At 35.7% G+C, this 26,504-nt stretch overlaps 1 protein-coding gene and 1 long non-coding RNA gene across 2 annotated transcripts; both read left to right on the top strand.

Moving 5' to 3' along the window:
• Positions 1-14,605: 14,605 nt before the first annotated feature.
• Positions 14,606-18,621, top strand: LOC122196005 (uncharacterized). The gene is made up of 2 exons (XR_006187197.2): positions 14,606-16,643; positions 17,532-18,621. It is a non-coding gene; the product is annotated as an uncharacterized LOC122196005 (long non-coding RNA).
• Positions 18,622-19,176: 555 nt separating this feature from the next.
• LOC111879367 (uncharacterized) lies at positions 19,177-26,087 on the top strand. The gene is made up of 2 exons (XM_023875811.3): positions 19,177-24,978; positions 25,082-26,087. Exons 1-2 carry the CDS (start codon positions 24,957-24,959, stop codon positions 25,912-25,914), a joined length of 855 nt encoding a protein of 284 aa, XP_023731579.1. The 5' UTR covers positions 19,177-24,956; the 3' UTR covers positions 25,915-26,087.
• Positions 26,088-26,504: the final 417 nt, after the last annotated feature.

The following is a 26,504-nucleotide window of genomic DNA, read 5'->3' as shown; positions in this document are numbered from 1 at the left end:
AGACAAGATTTATGTGTTATATGTTCCGGGCTACGGCCCTATGCAGTATGCAGTATATATGTTCATACTAGTTGATATGTTTATGCTATGCTATGTTTAGTAGTTCCGGACTTCGGCCTGATGCAGTTAGTTTCAGACTTTGGTCCGATGCAGGATGCAAGGCCTCAGTAGTTCCGGACTTCGGTCCGATGCAAAGGGCAAGGCCCTGGTTAGTTCCAGACTTCGGTCCGATGCAGTTTCCGGACTTTGGTCCGATACAGTGGGCATGGCCCAATAGTTGTTTATATGTGATTGTATGGTATGTGGTAGTTTGGGGGAGCTCACTAGGCTTCGTGCTTACAGTTTCAGTTTTGGTTTCAGGTACTTCCGCAATAAAAGGGAAGAGCTCGGGTTGATAGCATCGCACACACCACAACTTCAACAGTTTTTCCTGGGAGTTTGATTAGACATCTTCACATGTTTAATTCAGTTTGATATGATACATTTTATTATGTTTTGAGATTTATGACATACGTTTTATATTATGGTTTTCAGTATCACGATTTTAATACTATAAAACAAATTTCTTTTGGGTCGTATTTTTGGATGTTACAAGTTGGTATCAGAGCCTTGGTTTGAGGGATTCGGATACACTCTCAGGTGCATCTGAACTCAAACTAAGGAAATGGAAAAAGGTTTTCAAAAGAAAAGCATTTTCAAAAAGAACTTAGAAATGAAAAGAGTTTTGATAAGGAGAAAAGGGTGTGGTGCATGCAATCAGCCGAGCTCAAGTAAGTACTCCCAAATTACCCATACAAGTTTATATTATGATTAATTGTTTCAGTTTCAGTAGAACAGTATGCTAGTATAGGACTAAGGATCTAGGAGGATGCCTTATGTGCCTGCTTTGTGTAATCCATCTTTATTAGAATTGCATGCTAGTATCGAGTAGACAGCAGTAGGATAGCTTGTTTAGGTTATGCCTGATAGCACGAGCTTAGCATTGTATGCTAGTACAACTTCTCATTATGAGGATAGAATTGCTTGAGTAGTTTCCGTGTCCGAATGAAGAACTTCAGGTTTTATTCTTGATTAGTTCTTGAGACTTTCAAGACCTTTAAGACTCCCAATGTCCTCTTGACCTATAAGACTCCCTTGTCAAACATCCAAGAGATAGTGCGGATTCTAATCAAGACAAACACTTCACATAATTGGCCTTAGTTGGTCTTTGTTTATCCAAAACATCACAACTTGCCAATTTCAAATGTACAAGAGTAGGAAACTTTTACTCTTACATTTGACAAGTGTTTTAAACCTTCTTTAAGACATGTCACTCAAATTACAATCTTGAAGTATGACTCTAAGACTTGTAGTATGACTCATCTTCTTGATTTAACCATTTCAACAATTCAAGTTCCTCTTCTTAGTCATAAGAATGCACTAAGATTTCCTTAGAGAACTAATTTTGATATGGTTTCTTAATCATTAAGATGATCACAAAACTGATACTAAAGTACTCTCCCATCTTTTCAGATTTGAGAAACTTTTATCCTTCTGCCTAGATTGATTCTTCTTATTCGCTCTGCCTTACATTGGAACCTTTTTCCAATGTCTCAGAGTTACACTTAAGCATGTAAGTATAATCATATTTACTGAGCTTTAGTAAACTGTGACGAATAGTTTTATCAATCTTTTGTGGTGGACTTGACCAGTGCACAAGAATGTGTACTCGATCCCTTAGTCCTTCACTTGACTCACACATCCATGTGAACAAGTAATTAGTCTTAATTTTTCCAATACTTGAAAGTTCTCATTCATCATGCTATACAACTTGCATGATTCCAAGTTCCGGTCCAATTGAAACTTGGGTGATGAGAATCTTTCTTTATTTGGTAAATTTTGACATTACCACAAATGAAAGAATCAATTTCATATTTCCACTCTTGCTATTAATGGAATCATATAAGCAACAATTTTTCCTCAAATGCTATTGTAAGGATATTTTAAAATAAATAAAATCAAAAATTTTCTTTTATTTTAAAACTTTGCGGAAAAACTTATCCTTACAATCCATATGAAAACTTGTTGTTATCTATTCCTAAGCAATATCTCATAACTCCTAAGAAGTAGCTCAAGAATCCATCTTCAAACTACGCGATAGAAATCCATCTATGCGATCAGATTCAGCATATTCTTTCTTTAAGTTTCTTCACTTTTCTTTGATTCTTAAAACATCACCATGTGACCCAGTCACATCATGTATCAAGAATCTCATAATAGAAACTTAACAGAGTTAGATAGTGGACTTTACCTGAAGTAGAGTCAAATTATTGACTTTAACATCCTTAGGTAAATTTGGCAGCTTCGCAACCAATGTCCCTTTCTTTAGCAATATAAACATATGGACCCTTTGATAATGGTGCACGAGACTATCACAAACTTAGCTTTTCTCTTTACCATTTGGTCAACCGAGTTGACTATGGCCGATCCCTTTCCACTGGGAAGAGAATGCTTTCCTGGATTTCCTGTGTCACTATTGTCAAGGTCCATCAAGTTTTAAGGAAGTTGATCTTAACAAATAGATAAGATCATTAAGGGTCTTGTCATAGTCTGTTTCATAGGTGTCCCAAAGGAACTCACTATGTGACTTAGAAAGTGATTGAACCACCAACTTTCTCAAGACTTTGACACCCAACTCTCCCGGCTTGTCAATATGTGACTACATCTCCAAGATGTGATCACACCTAGACCTTGCCTTGCCAATAGGGCTTGAGTGACCTTAAACTTTTCAAGAACTTGTGGGTTGGGGAGAATAATTGGAGGAGGAGAAAGAAGTATGATATCCATGGGACATCATCTTCATTAGGAAAGCTTGTTTCAAGAGATTTGGGAAGATCATAAATGTCAAAACCAGACATGTTTTGGGAGACATTCAAGATAGTTGATCTTAAGTCCTTAATATGACACCCAATATGAAATATTAAGGCTAGGATCCAACAAACTATTTTATAACTTAGAAGAGGGATGCCGTAATCCAAGCTATAAAATATTTGAAGGTAGGTGAATGACGATTCACCAATTTCCACCAAGATAAACGAAATGTATTATTAGGTTTTAATTGGATTTGAAACTCCTAGATCTTTGAGATTCATTGAACTGTTCAAAGGCATGTTTCAATCTCGAGTGTGCCCTTCAGGTTTTGTGACTGGGATGCCGAGGATCACAAAACAAGGTGTGAAGTAACCATGCAAATTACTTGGTACCCTTAAGTGTTTACCCCTTAATCGATGTGCCGGTTAACCACACACGCTCCATCGATACTATGATAAACATTAAGTTACCCTTTGCCTACCTTGTTAAATACGAGTTAGTGTGCCGGTTAACCACACACGCTCCACTAACCGACTTAAACAAAGTGCAAAGTGTAATTTCATGGATTAGCACCTTATTCACTTTTTCCTAAGTAACTAAGATTGGGTATTTATTAAGAGTTTAGTTACTTAGTATTTATCATTAATACTTTTAATGAAGGGAGAATTATAGTCCTGTCAAACCCGTTCGGATAACGACCCTCCACCGGTCAAGCAAGCGGTGGGTGAGAGTGGACACCCATTAAGTTGCCATTTTATAGGCAACAACCTTATACCCACCTTATAGACCGGCTTCGTGAATGAGGCGTACTAGCGGTAAGACTGACTTTACTCTTATACATATATATATATATATATATATATATATATATATATATATATTATTAACTTATAATATTATAAAGTATAAGGGTTGAATTTTAACTCTTTAAAATTCTAAGGGCTAACTTGGAATTAAAGTATTCATAAGTGAAAACTTTTCAAATTCCAAAACTTGAGGGCAAGTTTTTGAAACTATTCAAAACTAATTAATTCCATAACTTATGTGTTTAAAGTAGTTTTAATCCAATAACTCTTCAAGTTCCATAACTTGAGGACAAGTTATGGAAGACTTTAAACTAATAAAAGAATTAACTTTTCTTTATTTTATAACTTATGGATTTAATTATGGTTACATATTTTATTACTTAATGAAGTGACTCTTGAACCTCCATAACTTAAGGACAAGACTCTTCAACTTTTGTAACCATTGCCAACTTTTATGAGTTTTATGAAACTTAAATGTGACTTTTCAAATAACTTGAGGACAAGTTACAAAAACACATTTTAGAATCAACTCTTAGATTAATTTGGATTGAAAACAACTATTTCACTCAACTTTTCTATTAATCTAAGCAACTCATAAGAACAAGATAATTCAAATCAAACTTTTCCATGTAATTAGAGTAACACTTTAAACTAATACAAAACATGAATCTATTGACAATTATCTTTAAAATTGGATTAGCATGAACATTACCACATCAAAAACAAGTTTATAAGTCCAAAACATCTTTGGGTAATGTTCCTAGTCCAATTCCAGCCAAAAAAGTCGAGTTTATGCTGTCTGGGGTTCCAACTCGTCGAGTGCATGAACCAACTCGGCGAGTTGGATCGAATTCATCACTTTTTAGGCATGGACTCGCCGAGTCTGATGATCAGACAGCAACAACTTCGATTTTTTTAAGCAGTTTTGCAAGTATAACAAGAAAACAAGCCTAGGCTCTGATACCACTGTTGGGTTTTGAGCATTCTAACACTCCTAAGTGTACATCCAACCCTAAATACCTTGGATCTATGTTTTCTCTATTATACATGCAAATAAGAACATCCAAGGTATTATCCTAATCTAGCATACAAAAACAATGACTATAGCAAGATAGAATACATACCTCTTTGATGTAGGAAGTCTTCATGAAGCTTGAGTGCCTAGTGCCCCAAGTGTGACACCTCAAATGGTTCACACAACACCAAATACAAATGGAATGACTTGAGAGAATTCTACACTTCATGAAAATCAGCTAGCCCTTTCTCACTCTCTCTAGTGGCCGATTTTTCCCAAGAATGTGATCTTTATATAGTGTTACAATTAGGGTAAACCCTTAATTGTCATGGCTTTCCATTTCCTTGGATCCATGGGTTCAATTACACCATGGAGCATCCATGGACCATCCTATGGGTTTTAGCCCAACTTGATTATCCATGGAGCATTAGCCCACTATACAAGTATGGATGATTTACACAATCAACCCATATATTTAATTAGTCTTCTTTTGATCACTTAATTAATCCTAGATTAATTCTTGATCAATACTAATTAAATAATCTTATTATTCTTATTATTAATATACTAGAACTTATAATATATTAATAACCACAAGTGTCTTATTTCTCTCATTTAGTCTATCCAAGTGCATGATGCCATGCAACCCAAATGGACCATGCCGGGTCGAGTCAAGTCTTACCAATTATAGTTATGGACTTAGACATTAATCCAACACCATCGCCATTGCGGCGTCGGATATGATTTGCTTCCAGTGCAACCAGAGGGGACATAAAAAGTCCCAGCTGAGACGCCAGTGGCGAAGAGGAGGGCTTTCCAGCTGACAGCAGAGGAGGCGAAAGCGACTCCTGACGTGGTGACGGGTATGTATTTCTCCTTTACCTCTGCATTTATTATTGTTTTTTTCTTATGGGTATATGTTTTGTATAAGGTCGTTCTCAGTGAACGACATTTCAGCTACCGTGTTGTTTGATTCAGGGGCTACCCGGTCATTCGTCTCTCTTGCACTTAGCAAGAGGTTTAGCAGAGCTCCATGGGAGCTAGATTGTCCACTTGAGGTCGAGATAGCAGCTGATTGGAACGTTAGGGTTGCAAGGGTACACAGAGGGTGTTCTCTGCAGTTATTCGACGAGCAGTTTCTAGTGGATTTGGTCCCTATTGCCCTACGAGGGAATAAGGTCATAGTAGGCATGGATTGGCCGAGCCCCAATGGGGCGGTGATAGATTGTGAGCTGCAGTTAGTGAGGGTTCGCACTCCCAGTGGGGGAGAGTTAGTGATACAGGGCGAGAGGCCACAACGCGGACCAGTTCTGTGTTCAGCGGCGAGAGCAAGACGTTATTTTCAGCAGGGTTGCGTCAGTTATGTAGCCTATGTCTTAGATGCCTGGGAGAAAGGCAAGATGACAGTTGACGATGTTCCGGTGGTGTGAGACTACCCGAATGTATTTCCAGAGGATTTGCCGGGAATACCTCCTGAGAGGCAGGTTGAGTTCGGGATCGACCTAATTCCTGGTGCGGCTCCAATAGCCAAGGCACTGTATCGGTTGGCACCCCCAGAGATGCAGGAGTTGTCTATGCAGCTGCAAGAGCTGTTAGACAAGGGTTTTATCAGGCCGAGCAGTTCACCCTGGGGTGCACCAATTTTGTTTGTGAAGAAAAAGGACGGTCGCACCGTATGTGTATAGATTACCGGGAGCTGAATAAGGTAACAATGAAGAACCATTACCCACTTCCGAGGATAGATGATTTGTTTGATCAGCTTCAGGGGGCGTCTTGGTTCTCCAAGATCGATTAATGCTCCAGATATCATCAGATGCGGGTCAGAGGCGAGGATGTGCAGAAGACTGCTTTCAGGACCAGGTATGGTCATTATGAGTTTGTGGTGATGCCGTTTGGACTCACCAACGCTCTAGCCACATTCATGGATCTCATGAATCGCGTATGCAGGCCGATGCTGGATCGGTTTGTGATAGTATTCATAGATGATATCTTAGTGTATTCCAAGACTCAGGAGCAGCATGAGGAACACCTGAGGGAGGTGCTGGAAGTTTTGAGGAGGGAGAGGCTTTTCGCGAAGTTCTCCAAGTGCGAGTTCTGGTTGTGCGAGGTGCAGTTCCTTGGTCACCTCGTCAACTAGAAGGGTATTTTGGTAGATCTGGCCAAGATAGAGGCCGTAATGCTGTGGGAGGTCCCGAAGTCTCCATCCGAGATTAGGAGCTTCCTAGGCTTGGCAGGGTATTACATGAGATTCATCCAGGATTTCTCCAAGATAGCAGTACCGCTCACCCGAATGACCAAGAAGTCGGTGGTGTTTCGTTGGGGGCCTGAGCAGCAGGTAGCATTTGAGACCTTCAGGCAGAGATTGTGCGAGGCACCAATCCTTACCCTGCCAGAGGGAGTAGAGGATTTCGTAATCTACTGTGACGCCTCGACCACAGGAATGGGAGCCGTGCTGATGCAGCGTGGCCGTGTGATAGCTTACGCCTCAAGACAGTTGAAGCCCTACGAGGCTAACTATCCTACACAAGATTTAGAGTTGGGGGCAGTGGTGTTTGCTCTCAATATTTTGAGACATCACCTCTATGGGGTCCGGTGTACCATCTACACGGATCACAAGAGCTTGAGGTACCTCATGGATAAGCCAAATCTGAACATGAGGCAGAGACGGTGGTTAGACGTGTTGAAGGACTATGACTGTGAGATCCTTTATCACCCTGGGAAGGCCAATGTAGTGGACGACGCCCTAAGCTGCAAGGCAATAGCGGCCCCGATTAGAGACATCTGTTTGAGGATGACGATGATTACTCCATTATTGGAGCAAATCAAGGAGGCACAGATAGAGGGCCTCAGGGAGGAGAGGCAGAAGTGTGAGAGGGTCGTGGGCCGAGTAGCTTCTTTTGACTATGATAGTAGAGGATTGTTGACCCTTCATTGGAGAGTTTGGGTGCCGTACTGGGGTGGAGTACGACAAGTGTTGAGGCTCATAAGTCTCGGTTTTCCATCCATCTAGGGGCAACGAAGATGTATAGAGATCTTCGACCTGACTACTGGTGGCCCTGCATGAAGCGGGATGTCGCCTGGGACGTAGAAAGATGTCTGACCTGCAGGAAGGTCAAGGCAGAGCACCAGAGACCTCATGGAAAGATGCAGACGCTAGACATTCCAGTGTGGAAATAGTAGGATATCACCATGGATTTCATCACTAAGCTTCCCAGGACTACGCGTGGGGTGGATTCCATATGGGTTATAGTGGATCGGTTGATGAAGAGTGCTCATTTCATACCGATCCAGGAGAGTATATCGGCCGAGAAGCTAGCCGATATTTACGTGAGAAAGGTAGTGGCACGGAATGGAGTGCCTGTTTCAGTAGTGTCAGACTGAGATGTCTGTTTTACTTCCAGATTCCGGAAGCGGTTTCACGACGAGATGGGTACTCGTCTCCATTTCAGCACCGCTTTCCATCCTCAAACGGACGGGCAGAGCGAGAGAACGATTCAGACTCTCGAGGACATGCTGCGGGCATGTGTTCTAGACTTCGGTGGCAGTTGGGATACATTGCGATCTTAGACCGGAAGGTGAAGACGAGTCGGTGATTGTACCCATGGAAGATATTCGGGTTGATAGCATCGCACACACCACAGCTTTAACAGTTTTTACTCGGAGTTTGATTAGACATCTTCACATGTTTAATTCAGTTTGATATGATACATTTTATTATGTTTGGAGATTTATGACATACGTTTTATATTATGGTTTTCAGTATCACGATTTTAATACTATAAAACAATTTTTTTTAGGTCGTATTTTTGGATGTTACAGATCAAGTCCATAAGTACAAGAGAAGAAGCAATAATAATAATAATAATAATAATAATAATAATAATAATAATTTGACATGTCCTGCTTCTGCCCTCAAAGCGATGCCAGGATTGAGGAGTAGTTTAGGATCAAAGGACCTTAAAGGAGCCAGAAAGACCAGAACAACTTCAGTTTTTTTAAATGATATTACAAAAAGAGGTTGCGTAAAGACAGGAAAGAAGATTGTTCTCCGCATTTTGACATAGATAGGTTCGTGTTGCATTTGAAGCTTATGTGAATTGGATTGTACTTAAATGTAACTATATGTGACATCCCCAAAATCACGGCCAAAAAAGACCGATTTTGTTTATGCTTTGTTTAAAAATCAGAGTAATATTTTAAATAAAAGTGTTGCGGAATTTGTCCCAAAACAAAATATGATAAAGATTTATCAAAAACATTTCCGTAGAAATGTATTTCATTAAAAAGACTCGGGATGTCATGTTCGATACAAATCATAAGCATAAACAATACAACATAGGCCTTACTACATTATTCCGTATTTACAGGCCTAAAATCCATTAATCTCTCATCCCAAGACATCACATCTATGCTCATGCGCCACTACCTGTAATACAAGAAACTGAGTGGGTCAGGCTTGGGAGCCTGGTGAGCACATAGGGTTTCAACCCACAATAAATAAGTTTATTAATTTCACCAACCAACAATAACCCGATTACCCGTTCCCGTTATTCTCACATTACGTCCCTAAACATCTATCATAAGGGACCTATCCTAAGGATTATCATCGGGACGGACACTACTGCTAAGGGGATTCCTCAGCAATAAATGTCCTTAAGGCAACCATGTGGGGGATGGAGTACATCTGGTGAGCACACAGTTCAAATAAACACACAGTTCAAATAAACACCTACAGGTTGCGAGCTTGGTAGTGTTCCACTGGACTGTCTAGAATAGTCCGTGGTCGTCATCTATACTCCGCTAGATGACTGAATCATCAATAACATCTATAACGAGGCCTCTCATTATTTCATTATATCACACAATAACTAATACATCTACCCATGTTTTACCCAACATATTTTGTAGATATAAAATACATATACAATTTATATCATTTAAAAAAATGTATAAAATTGTTCATCCAACATAGATAGCAAGTATACAGATAATATGCACACACAACACGTAATTTATATAAAATACTTCATATCTATGTGTAAGTTGAAAGTAACTATGCACTCACTTGAAAAGGTGGTGAATCCGAACTTAGACAGCGCTTCGCTTCTTAAAAATAATTTCCTTCGACGAAACTTAGTATTATTACCACTAGAGTTTAGTCTATTATTCGCCGAGACTAATTAATAGTCTAGCTATTATTACTATTATATAAGCATCAAACAATACTTATATAGCCCATAATAATAGCCCAAGTACTTATTATAAGTTCCTAATAACGTTACTATAATTAAATAAACGATATATTAAAAATAGCGTAGGCGTAGCTCACTTATAGCGGGTTTTATAGAAAACCGGGCTTTGCTTGGAGCAGCGTTCCCGAGCTGAAAATCTCTTTTTCTCGGAGCCTTCGAGCACTCCCGGGCTTCCGCTTTGTGCTAGGGAGGTTCCCTAGGCTTTTCGGGGGGTTTCGGGGCTAGAGAGAGGTTCTAGAGAGAGAGTAAAGAGAAGAAAGAATGGGAAATGTGTGAAGAAAATGAGGGTGGGAGATGTTCTATTTATAGGGTGAAAATTGGCTGAACTTGGTGCCACATGTCACCATCTAGTGGCAAGACTTGGGGAGAAAGCAATGGCCAAGATTGTGCCACATCACCCATTTTCGCACAACACACTTCCGACTTCTTAAATCCGTAACTTTCACATACGACCTCCGTTTTTGACGTTCTTTATATCCACGCGTAGGTAAAAATAATATCTACAACTTTTATTTTTACTCTGTCGGCTAATTCTCGACCGATCTTAAATTTAACAGTACAAGGAGATTATACTGTTAAACGTCCACGTAAAATTCATAACTTCTACATACGGACTCTATTTTCGTATGTCTTTTTACCGTTGAGTTCCTATTAATGAGATCTTAAAATCTCATTTAGGTCGCGTAAGTCAAAAACCGTTCGAACTAGAATTCGAGTTTCGGGTCGTGCACTGCTAAGCCGAATCTTAGAAAAATCATAACTTCCTCATACGAAGTCGGATTTGGGCGTTCTTTTTATGGATGTTCTCGATTTAACATATACTACAACTTTAGTTTAGATCACTAAGGCTAAAAAGTCCTCCATCGTAAATTCACTATTTACGTCTCCCGGTGCCGTGCCGGTTTTGCTGTAAAACTTCGGCGGGCCATAACTTCTTCGTTATAACTCGAATTTTGGCGTTCATTATATCCTCAGAATCCTTGTTTCGACCACTACAACTTTATGTAGAGATATCGGGCTTATCTCACACTTTAATTTTGACGCTTATTTTTATTTTTTATTAATTATATATTTATAATAAAGTAATAAGCACACAAATACACATAATTCACATAGAATTAAAATATTTCATCTTTATTACATCAAAAAGAGTTACAATAGTTGACCTAGACTATTACATCGTCAAAAATACTTAGCCCTGAAAACCGGGCGTTACACTATATGTCTGAGTTGTCTATCGTAATTTGCAGGTTATTTTTTGAACCTGTTTGTTTCAATATTGGAGATGGCACCAGTTACATGATTCCTCCAACTTATGAAATGTTGGCTAACTCATTAAACCTACCTCGAGTGGAGGAGTTTCACCTCAAAGGCACACTTGATTTGGGCTCATTAGCTTCAATGATGGCAGCTCACAAAAGTTTTGGCCCCAGAAGCAGAGTAGGGATGGGTGAACCTAAATCCGAATATGAATCTCTTCAAGCAAGATTAAAGTCCTAAATATCAAATAAATCACCCCAGAAATTCAGCCATAAAGTTAGTGATAATATTGAGTATCATTCCTTGAATAGAATAAATGGTACAACAAAATATATATACACGTTACATTCATAAGGGCTAGTTGTACTAGGCTAATAATGGGTTGTACAAAACTATATGTGGGCTAAATACATAGATATACTAACATCCCCCTGTAGTTTTATCGGGAGGTGAGTGGCAGACATTTAAACTGGATCAAAAATTAGAAAAAGGGTTGGCCCTTTGGTGAAAATATCGACATAATGAGCAGAAGATGGAACATGAAGAACTAGAATGTGTCCAAGAGAAACTTTGTCACAAACAAAGTGTATGTCAATCTCTATGTGCTTGGTTCTCTGATGTTGAACCGAATTACATGACATATAAACATCACTGACATTGTTGCAATAAACAATGGTAGCCTTTGGAGTAGGACAACGAAGTTCAAGTAACAGGTTGCGAAGCCATGAAGTTTTTGCAACAACATTAGCAATGCCTCAATATTTTTCCTCTGCACTTGATCTGGAGATGGTGCCTTTTCGTTTAGATGACCAAGAGATGAGGTTTTCCCCTAAAAAGACGCAATAGCCTGAGGTCGATCGCCGAGTAGCTGGGCATCCCCTCGGTCAGCATTAGAGTAAGCAACTAAGGACATAAAGGGGGAGGCATGAAGATGAAGCCCAAGAGCAAGGGTCCCTCGAATGTAGCGAAGAATCCTTTTGAGAGAATGAAGATGAGGTTCTCGTGGGTCGTGCATATATAGACTTGACAAATCTCTATAAACCGAAAAGGTTTGTTACTTTCTGCACGAAAAGTATGACGAGCATTGGCCAACAATATTCTATCATTTTCACCATTTACAAAATCATGTTTCACTCTAAGAAAGACAATGTGAAACTGTACTATCATTATAGTTTTGTTTCTCCATTTGGCGAAGAGTTGATAGTTAGTACGGTGACGATCATGACCTATTTTATTTATGTATCGTTGGGTGATATTGTTCGAGAAAGAAGACTCAATTGTGAGGTAGTTGCTATTTGGATCATCAGTTACATCAACTCATGCACGAGCCAAAACAATGTATTCTGATGTGGTCCAAAGATGAGTCAGTTTGATAAATATTGATGAATGTTGAATGTTTGAGAGAGATGAATGAAGAATGTTTAAAGGTGGTGAAAAATAATGAAGGTTGTTGGTATTTATATTAGTTGAAAAGGGTTTACATTTTGAAATAAAAAAAAAAACGATTATATTTTGAAAAATAAGTTTTTTTTTGAAGTATGCATTTTTTGAAAAGTGCTATATTTTTTACTTTCTCTCTCATCTTCACTGTATTGTCGAGACTCCCCTCCGAACTTCGCATGTTGAGCTGAGGAGGCGGTGTTTGCCCAGCCACCTCAATTCGTGCCGAGGTGAAACCGAGTCCACTACTCGTAGCATTATCATTTGTTTTTTTGATAAGTCGTAAAAGATTTAACTTCTAAAAAATTTTATAATGGTTAACATATCATTTTTTTAATATTAGCTTTTAACTATTTTTATTCATTAACATTTTGTTGTTTTTTACATTAACTTTTCACTAATTTTGTTTATCAAAAATCTATTATCATATAAACTTTGTCCATTAGTTAATCTTTTCTACCAAAGACATTATATGTCATCAATATCTCCTTCATTTTTAAGGTTGATGATTCATGTCTTATTATACATATAAATCATATTTAAGAGTAGCTTACAACGTTAGATTTACCGTTATAAAAAAAATTAACCTTTTTATTTTTTTAACCTAATCAATTCATGTTGATCTATCTATGCGAATTTAATCTAATTTGTCATTTTAAACTCATATTGTATTTTCCGAAAAAGAGGTATTGCTTGACGATAGCATTTAATTAAATTAAAGGAGAATAAAATTGTATAATTACTATTTTTTTTTCAAAATTTATTAATATTTAACATTTCATTATTATTTTGTAAACAACTTTATGATGATATAGTTCATTGTTAACTTATATTTTAAATAAAAATATGTTTATATATAATTTACTTAAACTTATTGAACTTTTATTTAATTAAAGTTTGTATTAACAATAATACATATTTCTTTACTAATCAATTTAATTTAATTTAATTTACTTAAAATTTCATTAACTCATGTTATTTTATCAAACTAACAATAAGAGTAATCTCTCTCTCTCTCTCTCTGTGTGTGTGTGTGTGTGTGTGTGTTTATGTGTATTGTTAAATATGTGTACGTGTACCTCACATGAGATCGCCAAGTGATGCTAGTAAAGGTATTTTTTATTGTCACCAGAAAATGGATAATGACATAAATGTTTTTTTTTTTTTTTTTTTTTTTTTTTTTTTTTTTTTTTTTAAATTTGACAGAAATATTAAGATTTATCTTTTATGGATTTCAGATTCACCAATTAAAATTGGATATTTGTAATTTCTTTTTTCAATTTATCATTTTTGTGTATTTTTAGTTCATTAAAGCCCTTATGTTTGTTAAAAATATTTGGTTTTACCTTTTTTTGTTCATAAACCCCTTAAGTTTGATTTTTTGGTTCATTAAGGCCCTTAAATTTGACATAAATGTTTGGTTTATCGGGTAAATTTATAAAAAAAATATAAAATTAAAAAAATAATACAGTCTTAATGAACCAAAAATCTGCAAAAAAGTAAATCCACATATCTATAACCAACCTAAGGGCTTTTATGCCATTGTCTAACACAAAAAAAAAAAGTGCCAAAGGAAGCATTGTAGCACAAATTACCCATTCCAATCTCAAGAATCTTTACACCTATTCAAATCTCTTCAATCTTAAGGTATGGTTGTGTAAATCCTGTTTGTTTGATTTGCAATTAAATTTACATTTTCTTCTACTAAAGACACGTGTAACATATGGGTTGATTAAAAAAAATAATAAATAAGAAGGTGTAATCATAAAAATTTATAAAAATGAAATTTTCTAATGCTACATGCCTTTAAGCAATTCAACTATTTAAAGGAATTTTGACTTGGGACTTCTATACCAATTAAATTTATATTCGGCAGTCCAACAAAGCTGTTTAAACCCAAAACACGCCGTAGCCCAATTTAAGAACTTAGCTTAGCCCAGAGATAGATGTTTAAGCCTGCTTAAAATAACTTGCCAAATTGAGCCCTATTTCTTGTGGTGAATTCGTTTGGTAATTCAAGGTGGATTAGAGATGGTATAAGGTTGGTGATAGCAGGTGATGAAGGTTTCGGTATTTCCCGTAGGTTGAGGTGGTGATTGGTTCCCGGTAAAACAGGACTGGAGGAGGTCTAGGTAGATGGTGTTTCCGGCAGGTGATTTTGGGTGTTCACGGAGGTGGCAGCAGGTACGTGTGGTGGTAGATTGTGATGGAGGTGGTGAAACAGAGGTGGCACACAAAAAGAAACACACAGTTCCTTCTTCTTTTTGGTTCGAATAATAGGTGGTGAGGTTGAATGTTAAGTTCGACGGGGTCGTGGGTGGCTATGGCTTTCGACTTCTCGTTTTTCCGGTGGTATAAGGTGGTGATGATGGTTTCGGCTGTGAAGGTGGTGAATGGTTTACGGAGGAAGGCTGTGAGAAAAAAGAAACCTGGAGCAAAGATTTGAGAAGAAAAGAACTGCTACGGGAATTAATGAGAAATCTCAAATCGTGTGAATAAACGGAAGAGCATCAATCGTTTTTATAGGTTGTAAATGATAATATTTGATCCCACAAAAATTCGGATCCTATACCAAATCAACAGAAGATTAGCTGGAAAATAAAGGAAAAAACAATTAAGTAGTATAAGTATAGATTTGATTGTTGAATTTTGGATTCACTTCACTCAAGTCTAGGGTTTAACAAGATTTAATTTTGGTATTACCAAAAAATAATGCGAGTTATTTGTTGGGTTTATTTGTAGTCTTTGACGAACTTTCCATTACCACGACCAAAAGATGGGTTTGATTATTATGCCAATAGTAGTCAGGACGATGAGACCTCCAAACACTTGTTGTATCCATTACCAAAGTCATGGAATGATGTCTGAAAAGAAAAAGAGACGAAACAATGTGTATATTGGTGATGAAGACCATGATTTTGAGCCATGCCTAGCTGGCATTAGCATGTCCATAACTACAAGAGAAGCAATAATACAGGAGTTTGACAAGTCCTAGTTCTACGTTTAATGGTATTTCAGATTCAACATGAAGAGCAGTCTAGGATCAAGTACAGGATTGAAATAGCCTACAGGGAAAAGCAGATTTATCTCCACATTTGGACATTTTGTCATTTGGATCTTGCTTATGTGAATTGGATGATACTTAATCATCATTCCAAAGTGCAGGTTCTCATTTATCACCAATCCATGATGTCTTCGGTTTAGGGCAAATTTCGAGAAACAACGGACTTCATTCTTTTCATCAATATAGGCAATGTACTTTATTATTTTACCCATTATACGTACCAACATAATTACACCTTTTTTTACCCACAATAACAACACATTTACCTTTTGTTTATTGATAATAACTATCTTCAAGCCATAATATCAAAATACTTATATTTTTCACAAAATAAAATAGCAACAATATTTGCAACTTTAACCATAATTGTACTTGCATTTTTTTTTTTACCGGCGAGAGCATAATATAACAAATAAAGTACATTGCTTATATTGATAGCGAAATGTAAGCATGTTGCTATTCTGAGTTACATATTCTAGTATCAATGTGTTGCTAAAATGGGTAGAAAATAAAGTACATTGCCTATATTGGTAAAAGAAAAGGTAAGTTACGTTGCTATTATCAGCAAATTGCCTTTCGGTTTACTAAGATGGCACACAACAGATACATTATTAGCTATTAGATGTCTTGTTAATGGGATTAGTTGTTTCCATGGTTTCATTTAACAAGTATATTGATAGAGAATGTCTTTTGTATAATGAATTACTCTCAAATAAAGATGAGGGAATATTACATTTTTAATTTGCTTTGCTTGCAATCCAAGAATAGAATAAGAAACAACTTTGTATTGGAAATTCAAAGCAAAGATTTTGTAAATAACGGTTTGTTCTTTGCGTGTAATCAAACAAATTCTTTTTCGTTGTCTTTTAATGGTCAATTTCTTTCCCATCTTACTGTCAAAATATAAGTTCCTTTGCAACTTTTATATTTAGTTCGTCGTTTGTGCGATACAAGAGGTATGTCACTTTTTATTTCATTTTTCAGGTTAACAAATATATTTTGTTTGGATAATGGACAAAGATAGTGTGCTTATTAGAAATCAAAATGTACATCAAGAGAATGTTTGACTAAAAACATAAATGTTGACAACTTTTTTGTGAATTTGTCATGACATCTTTGTTGGAGTATTATGAATCCAAAGATTAATAAACTATTTAGAATAAAATATAGATTGTTATGGAGTTATTTTGTATATTACTAGGACACATATTGCGATATTTAATTATGGATTTTATAAAAGTTTACAAAGACTGAGTTTACTAAGAAAAAATAAAAAAAATGGTTTGATTATGTATTTGATGATTTGTGATTTATGAATGCTTTATTTTTAGTTTACATATGTTGGATCTAATATGATTATTTTTAGTTTTGTTACAATGGTGTAAAGCTTCATGTATATATGTGTGTATATATATATATATATATATATATATATATATATATATATATATATATATATATATATATATATATATATATATATATATATATATATATATAGAGAGAGAGAGAGAGAGAGAGAGAGAGAGGTTAGGTTCAAATGTTTTCATTATCTATTGTGTGCCCGTATGATTGATTATGCACCAATCATTTTAGTTATTTTAAGAAAATAATTAATGCATATTAAATGCTAAAGATGTAATTAATACCTATTATATCTTCAACATGTAATATGCATTAATTACTTTCTTAAAATAACTAAAATGATTGGTCCAGAATCAGTCATACATGCACACAATAGATAGTGAAAACAAAATAACCTAACCCTATATATATATATATATATATATATATATATATATATATATATATATATATATATATATATATGTTTTTTTTGGTAGTTAGAGATATCATCGACATAGCTAGCTACAATGGAGCAACTTTTGCACTTCACTCATGATCATATGCTCAGCCTTGTCCATCTGCAACCTGCTAGCCACGATAGTGAAAACTCTGATGAAGAAGAAGAGAAAGAAGAAGGTGAGGAGGATGATTTTGTGGCTGAAGAGAAGCATGTTGGAGAATGCAAAATGTGTAAGGAAGGGATCTACTCATTTCATATAAGTTACTACGAGTGTAAGGATTGTGATGATGACTACTCGTTGCACAAATTTTGTGCAGAAATGCCAAAAACCCTACAAAACCACCCATCACATGATTTCCATCCTTACCATAATCTTACCTTGTCTAAAGGATTCTTTTGGATATATTCCAGTGACGAATGGGCATGTAGTGTCTGCAATCTTATGCGGAAGAACATATTCAATTACATGTGTTCCATTTGTGAAATCAACATGGACATAATTTGTGCCACTATGTCTCAACAAAAGATGGACCACCCAAGCCACCCTCACCTACTGCAACGTACACTACAAGAAAATTTCGATTTAGCTACGAAAAAATTCCGTAGCTAAAAGCTAAAATTTTGTAGCTAAACCTAAATAACTACAGAAGTTGCTACGGAATTTGTCAATGAGATTCCATAGGTATATTTCTTGTAGCAAACTGTTTAGCTACAAAATTATAGTTTCCGTAGCAGTTTTGCTACGTCATTTATTTCGTAGTAATTTAACTACAAGACATTTCCATAACATTTCTGTAACAATGGGGTGCGTAGCCATTTCTTCCGTAAGAAATTCCATAGCCATTTGTTTTGTAGCAAATTCCGTAACCATTTGCTTCGTAGCAAATTCCGGAGCCATATGTTACGTAACAAATTCCGTAGTCATATGTTTCGTAACAAATTCCATAGCCATTTGTTTCGTAACAAATTTTGTAGCCATTTGTTCCATAGCAAATTCTATGGTCAGTTGTTCCATAACAAAAATTGGTTCCAAAACAAACTCATAACGATAAAAATATTCAACAAAATCCAATTTCCATTTATAATACTCGTTGAAATATATAAAAATGCAATAAATTTAATTTTAATAGTTACATAGATTTTTATAGATATATTACATAATTGAAAATCCTTTTACATGGCTCCCTAATCATTAAAATTGAATATTAATTACAAATACACAAACAACCTCAACAAAAATTACATAACCTGCAAAATCAAATTTATAAACAACTTGATTAACATTCAAATCTTTTGTATGAAAATTCATTATATCTCTAGTTTTTGATCAACTAGAGATTTAAAATCTAAAAATAAACAAAAAATTTGAAATATAATCACAACGGATTTAAAAAAAAACTGAATTTGCATACTGAAAATTTTTAATGGTAGTGGCAGGAGTTGTTTATGATCTTATTATTGATATTGCTCCCTAATTCCAAGAAACCAATTTGTTTGTTAATTTGAATATATATATATATATATATATATATATATATATATATATATATATATATATATATATATATCAAATTTGGACTCTTTTCCATGAAAATGAGGTAGTGACTCTTAAAATTAACTGCATGTAATGTGTGTGTGTGTGTATATATATATATATATATATATATATATATATATATATATATATATCAGTCAAATTTGGACTCTTTTCCATGAAAATGAGGTAGTAACTCTTAAAATTAACTGCATGTAATGTATTTTGCATGATGAAAATTTATGCATACCTGAAGCAAATCCATCTATCTTTGACCAACTTATAAGGTAACCTAATACCAAAAAATCAATAAGCTGGATCACTTCCAATCATGATTCACTTCCAATCTTCCGAAGCAAATGCGGAACATAGAACTAGGTATCAGTTTCAAACTGATTATGAGCTTCTGAAACAGAATTATTGGATAAAGGAGACTCAATCAGAAAGACATAGCTTCAAGAAAATAATTACAATGTGACATCCCCAAAATCACGGCCAGAAAAGACCGATTTTGTTTATGCTTTATAAAAATCAGAGTACTTCATTTTATAAAAAGGTTGCGGAATTTGTTCCCAGAAAAACATGGTAAATACGTTATTAAAACATTTTTGAAGAAACGTATTTATTTCATTTTAAAATGTTTGGGATGTCATCGTTAATACCGAAACATAAGCATAAACAGAACTTACAATGATTTACACTAGTGATCTACATCTCTTTTAAATCTCTCAGTGCAATGTCACTTCACTTCGTCACCTGTGATATACATAAACTGAGTGGGTCAGGTTGGGAAACCTGGTGAGTACATAGGGTTTTCAACCCACAATAATATAATTATTATGTTCAATCAAACAATCAACCCAATTACCCATCCCCATTATCTTCTTTACTCTTTAAGGATTTAACCTAAGAGTCATCTATCCTGCATTCGTTTATTCCGAAGTCCCTTACTTCCAGGGTTATGGGACTGGCACTAAATCCATAGCTGCCAATGTTCGTTCATAAAGCACTAATTCCATAGCTGCTATAGTCTATTCATCGGGTACTAAATCCATAGCTACCAGTCTTTATCTAATAGGTACTAAGTCCATAGCTACCAATGTTCAACAGGTACTAAGTCCATAACTACCAATTCCTACAGGTACTAAATCCTTAGCTACCAGCGTCTAACTAATAGGTACTAAGTCCATAGCTACCAATTCCCAACAGGTACTAAATCCATAGCTACCAACGTCTAAAAGGTACTAAGTCCATAGCTACCAGTGTTTGTCCCATAGGCACTAAGTCTATAGCTGCCAATGTATACTCACGTCATCTTCTATCTCTCATCATTCATCTACCCATCTCATACCCAACATTTTTGTATATATAAAATACGTATACAGTTTAAGTCCTTTAAAACATGTATAAAACGTTCAACCAACATAGACAACAAGTATTCAGATAATGTGCACACATAGCACGTAGTTTATATAAAATACTTCATATCTATGTGTAAGATGAAAGGGACTATGCACTCACCTGAAAGGTGGTGAGTCGGCACTCGGACAACACTTCGTTACTCTTAAAACAATTATCCCTTGACGAAACCTAGTATCATTACCACTAGAGTTTAGTCTAACGCTTGACGAGACTAATTTAATAGTCTAGCTATTATTACTATTATATAAGCGTTAAATAACACTCAATATAACTCATAATAATAGCCTAAATAATTATTTTAAGGTCCTAACAATGTTACTATAATTAAATAAAATCTATATTAAATATACTATAGGCGTAGCTCACTTACAGCGGGTTTTTATTAAAAACCAGGCTTCGCTGGAGCAGCGTTTCCGAGCCGAAATCTTTTCTTCTCGGAGCCGTCGGGCGCTCCGGGGATTTCTTCTCGTGATAGGGAGGTTCCCTAGACTTGGGAGGGGTTTAGGGAGGTTAGAGAGAAGTTAGAGAGAGAAAGAAAGGCTTATGGTGTGAAGAAAATATGAGGAGTTCACCCTTGTATTTATAGGAAGTGTATAGTAAAGTAGTCTCCAAGCTTCGTCCGTAACTTTTGCATACGAGCTCCGTTTTTGTCTGTCTTTTTACTGTTGAGTTCCTATTAATGAGATCTTCAACTTTCATTTAGACCTCGTTGGCTAATTCTCATTCTATCTCGGATTTACAAAACTGTATCAAATTCGCCGCGCTCGAAAAGTAGGGACTAAGCTTCGTCCATAACTTTCGCATACGAGCTCCATTTTTGTCTGTCTTTTTACCGTTGAGTTCCTATTAATGAGATCTTCAACTCTCATTTAGACCTCGTTGGCTAATTCTCATTCTATCTCGTATTTACAAAACTGTATCGAATTCGCCGCGCTCGAAAAGTAGGGACTAAGCTTTGTCCATATCTTTCGCATACGAGCTCTATTATCGACGTTCTTTATTTCCACGCGTTGGTATTTACGAGTACTATAACTTTCATTTAGATCCCGTCGGCTAAAAATCGACCGATCTAAAATTCAGATTTCGGGCTGTGCACTGCTATGCTAAATCTTAGAAAAATCATAACTTCCTCATACGAAGTCAGATTTGGGCGTTCTTTTTATCGATGTTCTTAGTTTAACATATTCTACGACTTTCGTTTAGATCGCTAAGGCTAAATCTCGCTCTATCGTAAATTCACTATTTACGCTTCCCGGTATCGTGCCGGTTCCGTCGCGAAACTTCAACGGGTCATAACTTCTTCGTTATAACTCGGATTTCGGCGTTCTTTACATGTACGAAAACCTTGTAACATACTCTACAACTTGGTTAAGATTATTTATTCTAAATAATCTTTTGTCGAAAAGTCGTTTTCGACCCCTATTGCCTCTAATTTGACTAGCCCGGATTTGCGGGCGTCACATACAATTTCAGAAGAGCATGATAATCTCATATGACTACATAACAAAAAAATATTTACCGTTTCCTTGTGATGTGGTGCACATTTTTTTTACTAAACGTAGTGACAAGCTGCCAACAATCCCTTGAACATGTTCGATACTTGTTCCCTTGGACAAAATATTCTTGATTGCATCTTCAGGGAAAGGACAAAGAGAAGATAATAAGAATAGAGCATAGGTTTTAAATGGAAATATGCAAGGGTTGACTTCAAAATGAAACAAAAAGGAGATACCCAAAATAAGGTCTACAACTTGGTGAGACCAATTTGCAAAATTAGCATAATCTAGCTGCAACAATAGCACACGCAGAAAGTAAAAGGTGGAAGATAAGACTTGCTTCACATAGTCGGTAGAATAAAAAGAATGAAAAATGGGAAGAATTCAATTAATTAACAAAACACTCTTACAGATGAAATAGTATCACATAACTCCACAAGAAAATCAGCTGAAGACTTATGCTGTTCAATCTCCTCATCATTATGCTCTGCAAATGCAAACGGTATACACAATCAAGTTGCATTTTCCCGGAGTAATAAGATAATGGAAAGTTAAATAACATACGGAAGCCCTAAATTAAGAACATAATTTAGATGATAATCGTAGTAATCCAACATGATCCTTGTGTGGAATTGGAACCCTCACCTCTTCTTTTTCTTCTTTCTTTCAGTCTCATTGCAACACCAATTCCAAAAATTACCAAAAAAACACTGCAGATGATAATTTGAGTTGATGCCATACTAGCAATGAAGGCATTGTATTGGTGAGCTGTAGTGAAGCATCAACCGGAAAAGATGATGACAATGGACCCGTACAAAAATTACCAAAAGAACCCTAGTCCAGTGTTATTTAGGTCAAATAAAGTAAAGAGGCATATATACCAACACTAAAACATCATTCAGTAGCTTCATGAACAAAAACGAAAACACAATTACAAACAAAGAATTTAACAATTGTGTAAACGGAGATGGAAAAGAAAGTTTATATGGAAAAACATCAAATATAATTTCACCTGGAAGCGAATATTAGAGTAGGAGATGGATGTTGCAATAAATGAATCCTCTGAATTCGACATTCCTCTCAAAAAGCAGAAAATTAGTTGTAGGTTAAGAAAAAAAAGTCAGTCTTCTCCAATGTCGTTCTTTGTTGACGAAGGAATTGAAAGCTACCAATTAAATGGAGAAGAGAAATGAGAAATTATGCCAGTAACTAAATTCGTTGCTTACCTTTCATTTTTGCACATTATGATCATACCTTGAACGACCTGGTAACGACGAACATAATGGTCGACAAAAGAACCACCAGAGAAGGCGAGAAGCGAAAAAGGCTGATGAAAACCGACAACCAGCGGCGGCGTAGGGTAGCCATGTGGTGGTAGAAGTGGCGGCGGCGATAGTTGTGGCTGTGACGTTTGCGTTCAACAGAGGTTGGGGTGTGAAGCATTTTGGCAGAATGAAATCGATCACCATGTACATGCTTAGATGAAATCGAAGGAAGGAACGGCGGAAGCAAACGTAAAAACCTAATTTGAAGGTTAGGAGGTGTAATCTAAGGAAAGGTGGGACATTTGATTGGAAGATAATGCGGGGAGTCGATGGGAGGAGCACAGCATGTCCAAAAGGGCAAAACCATAGCAGAGGAAGAGAACACGAGAGTATGCATTGACCAGGGACGAGACCAAGGACTAAGCTGTCAATCCTCAAAAAATATCATGCCTTAATGAAAACATCACAACTACAAGGACAAAATGTGACAAAATCTTCAAAATCATATGGCTAATGTGTAAAACTGAAAAAGAATGTTTAAAACTGAGAAAATTATTGTTGCTAACTTGTTCCACTTTTAAGAATAAGTAAAAAACTTATTTTTTATATATATAACAAAGTAATGATAATAAGAATAGATAAAAAACTTATAATAATATATAAAGAGTTTTGTTAATCATAATTAAATTATAATCATAACACAATTAAAAACAATATTTTTTTTTGTAAAATATTTTTTTATTTTACTACGGAAGTATATTCCATAACTAATTGACTACGAAATATTCCGTAATCAAATAGCTATGGATTTAGACTCTGTAGCTATTTTACAAATTCAAAAACAACTTAGATACACAAATAACAACAGCTAACATTTCCATTACAAGTTACGTTGTAGATTAGCTATAGATTTTTTTTGTAGCAAATTTTCGTCACAAAGTAGCTACGAATTTCTAGTATGTAGCAAACTAGCTACATATTTTTATTCCGTAACCGATTTTGTAGCCAACTAACTACGAAAACGGATTACGTAACAAGTTCCGTAGCAAACTAGCTACAACCAACAACAATGTAGTATATTTCATAGTAAAATAGCTACAAGTTTTGATTTTGTAGCAACAATTCAAGATTTAGCTACGGAAATGCAACTCCGTAACGATTTCCGTAAAAAAATAACTACGGCCAACCATTTTGTAGCATATTCCGTAGTATAATATCTACAGAGTTTGATTACGTAGTAACTTTTTGTAGTTATTCATAGTTTAGCTACGGAATGTAACTTCGTAGCCATTTCCGTAGCAAAATAGCTACAATAAGCCATTTTGTAGCACATTCTGTAATAGAATAGTTACGGATTTCAATTCCATAGCAAGTTTTCGTAGCTATTTAGGATTTTTCTTGTAGTGGTATGTCCAAGGAGTTGGTATCACATTGCAGCGCTTGTGGTGAAAAAACATCAAGGGACCTTCTACCAATGCACCACGTGTTTGTGGTACTCCATCCTCTTAGATTGTGCTTTGTTGCCAGCAAAGTTACTTATCCAACAACATACTGATGCCACTTTCACTCATTCTCATCCACTTACCCTTGCCTATTCCTTTCCTGAAGTTGATCAGAAAGCTAAGTATAATCCTAGATGCAGAGTTTGTAAGAAGTACTTTGATTGTTACTTATGGCTTTACAAATGCGATAAATGTCAATATTATGCCCATATTAATTGTGCAACTTCAAAGACAGAGCCATTTATGTCAATCTTCTTACACCCAGGTAATATGTATAACTTGTTTATTCTTCTCTTTAATTTTTTTACCATTTAAAGATTCCTCAATCTTAGTTTTTTACTTTTCATTGTCTTATCACTTATGATCAGGTGGTGGCAAGACTTATAAAAATTTCAAAGACGATGATTATCCTAATCTTCTCCACTGTCCATTTCCGGATGAAAGTTACAACCTTCTCAGACACTATTTTATAACAAATAAGAAAGAGTTTATTACTATGATTAAAGAAGAAGAGCATGGCGGTGAAATGCTCAACCATTTTAGTCATCAACACCCACTGATTCTTTTAGATACACACGCGCGACAAACATCAGTACTTGGAAACAAATCAATTGTTCTCCACGACCCCATGAAGAAAATTCAAGTATTATGTGACGCTTGTTTGAAACCAATTACGGAAATGCCATTTTATAAGTGTTCTGAAATAAGTAGTTGTGGTTTTGTTCTTCATGAGTGGTGTGCCAGGCTACCTTCCCAAATACAACACCACCCGGGCCATCCAGAGCATGTGCTTGTTCTCATGTCAAAGAACCCTCAGCGGTTAATGGGTTTATTTTTCTGTTACAGTTGTCGTTTATATGGCAATAGTTTCGCATATGGATGCACTGCATGTAACTATTATGTGGATATCAATTGTGCATTCCTACCTAAAGAAATCGCACACGAAGCTCACCCAGGCCATCTCCTCTCAAGAATCGATGCTTCTCCAGCTGATGTATCAAAAAAATTATGCAATTCATGTTATTGTTACTTGACAAATTGCAATATCGCTTTCCATTGCCCCTCTTGTGATTTCTACTTGGATACAGAGTGTGCCTTGTTGTTGCCTGGAATGATGAGGCACAAGTTTGATGATGTTATTATTCATTTTGCCTGTTTAAAACACCAAAAGATTTTTTCTGTTGGGATTACCTTGCTTTAGTACACAACAATATGATTTTGTCATTCTTTGAATGTTTTACAAAAGACTTCATCCATGTTTTGATTTGAATTACCGAAGCACTTTGTTTTCTATGTTTTGATGCCAATGAACCATAAGACTTAGCAATATGCATTTGTTTCTGATTGGAATGGGAATTGTATCATCACAAAGACAATCTTTTTACGAAACATAGTGGAGGAGAGAATCATTGATACAGGGTACCCTAAGGTTTAGTAGACTGGAAAATTTTGAAGTATAACGTTGTACAAAACACAGTGGAAAAGAGAATTATTTTCTTTTAAATAATAGATTTTGCAGTCATCATTTTAATGTTTATCATTCTGTAAATTCAAACGTTTCCAAAAAATAATTCGTAACAAGTTTTAATATTTCAAGTTTATACCTTATGCTAATTATTTCCAATGAATATTTTCAAGCACCACAAAAGCTATTTGGTATGGTTCGCTTCAACTTAATTTTATTTGATATTCATGGGTATTGCATAATTTCCATCTTTGAGGCTTCCATTTACCTATATTTGACCATGTGTATACTTGACTTGTGTATCTATACGGTTATGCAACAAGTAC

The sequence above is a fragment of the Lactuca sativa genome, chromosome 9 (genome assembly GCF_002870075.4).
Source record: "Lactuca sativa cultivar Salinas chromosome 9, Lsat_Salinas_v11, whole genome shotgun sequence".
Lineage (NCBI taxonomy): Eukaryota > Viridiplantae > Streptophyta > Magnoliopsida > Asterales > Asteraceae > Lactuca > Lactuca sativa.
The sequence above is the reverse complement of the archived record's forward strand: the minus strand, read 5'-3'. Positions and strand labels throughout refer to the sequence as shown.